This window comes from Montipora foliosa, chromosome 13, assembly GCF_036669935.1.
Source record: "Montipora foliosa isolate CH-2021 chromosome 13, ASM3666993v2, whole genome shotgun sequence".
In the NCBI taxonomy this organism is placed as follows: Eukaryota; Metazoa; Cnidaria; class Anthozoa; order Scleractinia; family Acroporidae; genus Montipora; species Montipora foliosa.
Genome location: NC_090881.1, coordinates 32,334,942 through 32,340,806, shown reverse-complemented (window position 1 = coordinate 32,340,806; position 5,865 = coordinate 32,334,942). Strand labels below are relative to the sequence as shown.

The window sequence follows — 5,865 nt, the reverse complement described above, 5'->3', positions numbered from 1 at the left end:
TCCAAACAAAGCGAGAACTTTATTATACATTAATTGCATTAAGAACTACTAGTTATTCAACAGTTACAGATTACCCATATCCTATTTATCTGGCGGACTTGCGTTAACTTCTTTTATTTCAACGGACCGCATCCCTTCTCAAAACAGTCTCATGACATTGTAGTAACTGTATCCAGGCTCAGTCGGTTGGAACGGGACAAGGAAACCACGGCAAAGACTGGGTTTTAACTAACTGCCCATACAATGGCTGCAGCGTAAGAGGTATTAAGGCAATAGAAAGGAAATAGTTTACCAAAATTTTCAAAATATTGCAGTGCCTTAAAGGGGCTATGTCAGTATTTTGAGGTGCTTCGGGGACGACTGAGCAGACGCTATAAACCTAGATCTAACCTAGATCAGATTGATTCAAATTCACAATGGACCACCTTAAATACTTGAAACCAGAAACTCATGACCTTGAGGGGTTAAACTCTGGTTCAGAGCCGGGCTTTTTTGAGTTAAATATTTTCTTATTTGGATGTAACGTAGCTCGCGCATTTTCCCGCGCGTGCAGTTTCAATCTTATTTTTGTACACATTTGGGCATAAAATTGGTGTCCTAAAACCCCCAGCTTTGTTTCAAGGAAAAGAGTTGCAAGTTACACGCTTCAAGCTCATATGCGTCTGTTGAAACCCTTCTTAATCGAACCCAGATCTCTGTACGTGCCTTCGCTACATTGACAAAACTACCCTTATTTACGAAAAGAATGCCTATTACAAAGACCGATTACAAAGAAGTTGAACCTGAGCAAAAACGACCTTTAATATTATCTTAAACTTGAAAAACGTAGGGCAGACCCTTTTTCATTTGCAATCCATTCCAATCTTGTCCCTTTTCCAGTCATCCGTGCCCCTTTTAGACTTTGCGGAGTTTCTTACCTGTTGTTCTACAGTTTTTAGTGGCTATTGCGATGTTTTATGTGCTATTTTATGGGCATTTTGTGTGTCATGAAATCACCTAAATTTGCATGACGTGCCCACTGTAAATGTCAACTACCTCGTTTTTTTTTAATATGACAGTCTGAAATATTAAAACCTGCGCTATTTCAAAGTCTATCTGACCAAAATGAAATTTGTCCGTCTCAAGCTGCTGGGTACACCCTAAACTTCATTGATCAGCAGTTGCAAGGGGACCTTGGTCTTGGTGGAGGTAGCCTCGTCGTAGGATGGAGGCTTGACTTTCAACTGGCCAGAATAGGTGGCTCTCTTTTTCTTGCAGAAGAATGCGATGATAACCATTAACAAGATGAAGAACACCAACGCACCTGTACAGATCATTACCTTCGCAACTTTGGGCAAGCGATTGAACTCCCTCACAAATCCATTTCCTGTCAAATAGGAATTAAGGTATTGTAGTTCTTCAAGCATACTCTAGATTTTACTCCCGATTGAACGCCTTGGCGGTTACGTTTTTGGTATTGCGAGTAATCCTTACTTTGTCGAGCTTTAAAATCAATATTAAATTAAAATCAAGATTAAGTTGCTCTATGCTTGTTTTTATCTACCATAGCTCATCAATTCAGAATAAATGAGCCCCAAAAGGAAAGGAAAGGAAAGGACTCCCATATAAAAAGGGAAGGGAAGCTCGTCGTATCGCTTAGGGGTGTAAATTTCGGGTTTTGGTCTCGCTTAGGGTGTTCTGGGCAAAACGCAATCATTTGTAGCCGTGAAGGTCTCCTTTAGGCGGTTGCGCGCGAAGAAATATAAAAGTGTATATTTACACTTTTATATTTCTTCACGTAGGTGAAAGTACTATATTGTAATAATGTCTTCCCATCATTAAAAGTTACTGTATTTTTTATTTCTCTGTGTTTTAATGTGACCTCTTTTAGGGTTCAAAAAAGCGTCCACGCCCAGATTGGTCTCCTTTAGGGGTTCTAATATAAAATTTCCGACGAGCATCCCAACCCTTTTTATATGGGAGCCCCCCCCCCCCCCCAAGGGAAATGAACGTTTAAGGGCGGCCATAAAGGCCGATTTGTTGTAGGTTTCCTGTATTAATTTGCGAGAGTTTAAATCGCTCTCGAGAGATTGCGGGTTTCAACTCCCCTCGAACCAACACTGACTAAGGTGAAAGAGCCGTCTTCGTAATTTCATCATCTCCATCTTCGTAATTCACGTCATCTCGGATAAGGCCTATGAACCTTAGCCCCGTCTCACATGTAATTCTCTCCGCTTGGAAAGGCTGATCTTCTAAATGGACTACTGACGATAAGAACATATGAATAACTAGCAACGGTCAAATTAGAGGAATCCAAGCGCTGAAATTGGTAAACTGGGAAGCAGAAAGATTATGAGAAATGTGCGAAATTATCATGTACCTGGATATCCGTAGCATACTATGATTTCAGGGGAGGGTTCAGGGACAATCGGGACTTGTCCTTCAACAATTGTTACGTTGTAGGTTGTCTGTGTGACTTCTGTCAAACCCGCTAACAAATCAACCTGATGACACAAAAACAACACAAGTTCAGATGCATTTGCGTATTTTTCACAAAGAAAACAAATAACAACATCCATAAACGAACATCGAGAAGGTCCTGAACCGTCATCAACGAAGTTGACAGATCAGGAATGCTTAACCAAGACGGCTACGACTACGACATCGCCACAAAACATTAATATCATTGGTAAAAGGAGCATAAATAATCGTGCTGCACGTGCAGCACGGATTTTGGCACGTATGTTTGCGGTCCTTTGCATGACGTCGACGTGAAATCAACATATTCGAGGTTTTGACGACAACGTACGCATGCAACAGTGAATCTTTCATTCTCTGTTTCAACTCTTAAAACGCTCGTACCAAGTTATTTTTATGATACTTCGCCCATATTGTAGGACGTGAATGAGACTGAATAATCGCGAAAGACTTATGATAGAGCCAAGTTATATTTTGAGGTGACGTTTTCGTCCACCGTCGCCGTCGTAGATCTTAAAGTCCCTAATGAGACGCAGGTTCTGTATGTCAAATGTCACAAAGTGCCCCCAAATTGTCTCCAGAAAAATCAATTATCATATACAAGTGCCTGTTGTAATACAAACTACGTTACGGTTTGTTAACGAAGCCCCCAACAACGGTTCCACCAAACTACCGTTCACATGGATAAGATCATACCTTGAAGTCAACAGTGGCTGTGTCATTGTTTTTCCTTACAGACATCTGGAGGAAGACATCAACATTTAAAGACCCTTGTATTTTTAGTGGAAATGCATCTATTTTCAGCTTATCTCCATCCTCGAAGGAGTTCGACCAATAAAAGTCGAGTTTCGGCACCGACAACGTGACGTAAGCGGTGACATTTTCTTGCCATTGGTCAATGTATACAGTCAGCTCCATTTCCTGATTTCTGAAGCGCGCTGAGCATCTGATTCGGCTGCAGTAGGACAACGTGCAACTGATTCCAGGTAAGCTCGGCCTTAGCTTGAGATGGCATTGGTCTTCGTTATCCTGACGATCAGCGAGTTCTTGATTAGCTTTTAAAGAAGAAAGGAAAAGATCTTTAGGTTACCAAGACGTGAATGGGACCTTAAATTACAACTGGGTTTACAAAAAGGGACATCGTCTGGTTGGAATTTTCTCTTTGACAAAACTTGGAAATATCATATTGACTACATTGCTTCTAAAATCAGCAGGGTTGTAGGAATTATATCGCGATTAAGGCACTCTGTCCCTCTGAATACTTTAATCCAAATTTACCGTTCTCTGATCTTCCCATATACATACTACGGAATTGCTGCCTGGGGCCAGGCTGCCCAGATCTACTTAAGGAGAGTCTTAATCTTACAAAAACGAGCTCTTCGGCTAATGTTCTTTACTGGTAACAGATCTCATGCTATTCCTTTGTTTGTCTCTGCTGATGTCTTACCACTCAACATGCTTTATTTTGAAACAGTATGTTCCCTTATGTACGACATATCTACCAATTCTGCGCCTCAGAATATCTGTGATCTTTTTACTTGTTCATCTGACGTTCATATATATAACACTAGATTTTCTGATGCTGGTAATTTATACGTTAATAAATCAAGACTAAGACTTCAACTTAATTCGTTTTCCATTTTCGGAGCTAAGCTGTGGAATTGCCTGAAGCCTGAACTGCGTAAACTTAGGAAAAAACCCTTCAAAAATAAACTTCATCAATTTTTGCTTGCGGTACTTGGTAATGAGGATGATTATGTTGATGTCTCTACGTTAATGTTAAAAATTACTAATTATCATTAATTAAGCTCTAGTAGCTCTTATTATTCATTTCTTATGTTATGTGTATTATTATAGTTCTTGCTCTTCTATGTAAATTCTAGCTATCTGTGAATATATGTGTATATCTATTTCTATTATTATTATTATTATTATTTATTTATTTATTTATTAAACACTGATGTAATTTTATTGTAAATTATACAATCCGCCCCGATTAGCTTTGCTATTTGCGGGTTGTATAAGATTATAAATTCTGTTTTTATAAAATTAATTTAATAAATGATGATGATGATGATGATGATGATGATGACTTAACAAAACTTCTTTAATCTTGCCTGTTAGTCACCGCTTTGGAGCAAATTCGAAAAAAAAGAAAGAAAGAAATAAGCCATGGTTCATGGTTTCATGACAAACTGATACCTGGCGTTTGCAGTTGATGGCAACTGTCAAACTGAAGATCTGACTGCTAGATTCGAATGATCGGCGCCCCTCGAGAACGGATATTCCTTGTTTAGTTCTATCCGAATTTTCCTGGCTTGTGCCATTGAGTTATAGACAAAATAAGTAACGCCATCTACTCGCCGTCTCTTCTCACTCTTTTTTTGCTTGGGAATCTAGCATCCTCTAATTCGGCAAAATCCACTTCATTCAAAACATCATACATGAAAACTCTATCTGGTCCTCTTTGCTTCCTCTTATTTCACATCTTACTATTACCCATGGCTAAACATTCCTTGAAATTTAGGAGAAAGAGATCAAGTGGTTTTTTTTTTTGGCAAGAAGGGTACTCGATAGTAAATTTTGGACCATTTTAATGCAATCAGTTCCCAAATATACTATCCGCAACATTAGAAGAGAGAAAATAGCCTCAGAGAAGTGGCATCTTTTCGAATTGAAGGGGGACCAAAATTAATAGCAACACAGTCCATATAACACAGAGCCCCTTCGTAATTTCAAGATCTGTTACTATGATGACGTCACCATAAACATTTCGATGTCGCTGCGACTGTCGCTGCTTGTTTTTATTCTAGAGCTGATGAAGGCATTGATATTTTCCCATTCAAGTTTATTATACGAAGTTCTCTTAAATAGAAGAATCAAAAAGCAGTTTGATTCCTTGATTCTATTCTTCTTTTGTTCTGAAGCAGTCAGATGTAATTTAAATGAAAGACGAACAACTGCATGCAATGCCTACAGCCGCAAAGAAAAGTTGGATGTCTTCGTATCCAATAAAGATCAACAAACAGCTTTTGTATCTTGTTATCTTGATGAAAAAAAAGCTTTTTGAACCTTCACCTACCATAATTCTGATGTTTATGACGGTGGATTTAAAACGATATGAAGGTAAATTTACAAACATTCCGTTGTCACTGAACACAAATCGATCGGTCAATTTGGAAATAAAAGATGTGCGAAATCAATTATTACAAGCGCGAATTTCATAAAGTTACGTTATAAAATCTCTCACTCACCTAAAACACTCGACAAAAGTCCATTTATCAACAGCACGATTATAATTTTCGCTTCCATTGTAGAACTACGAAATTTTAAAGAGTGAACATCAATGGTGATATGCAAATCCTGGAACGAAATTTGTATTTCAATGACGTCATAGCCTAGCCCAGG

The 5,865-nt window shown here is 38.7% G+C and overlaps 1 protein-coding gene across 1 annotated transcript; it reads right to left on the bottom strand.

Annotated features, from left to right (window-relative positions):
• On the bottom strand, positions 1-5,865 carry LOC137983138 (uncharacterized). Its single transcript, XM_068830317.1, has 4 exons — positions 5,712-5,865; positions 3,154-3,512; positions 2,360-2,483; positions 1-1,366 (listed from the first exon to the last, which is right to left on the bottom strand). Exons 1-4 carry the CDS (start codon positions 5,767-5,769, stop codon positions 1,140-1,142), a joined length of 768 nt encoding a protein of 255 aa, XP_068686418.1. The 5' UTR covers positions 5,770-5,865; the 3' UTR covers positions 1-1,139.

Excerpts from the sequence above, each read along its gene's own strand:
- LOC137983138 (XM_068830317.1), bottom strand. The coding sequence starts at position 5,769 with ATGGAAGCGAAAATTATAATCGTGCTGTTGATAAATGGACTTTTGTCG. Across the intron at positions 2,484-3,153 it reads CAGCCACTGTTGACTTCAAG|GTTGATTTGTTAGCGGGTTT; the intron begins GTATGATCTTAT and ends TTGTGTCATCAG. Across the intron at positions 1,367-2,359 it reads AGTATGCTACGGATATCCAG|GAAATGGATTTGTGAGGGAG; the intron begins GTACATGATAAT and ends CCTATTTGACAG.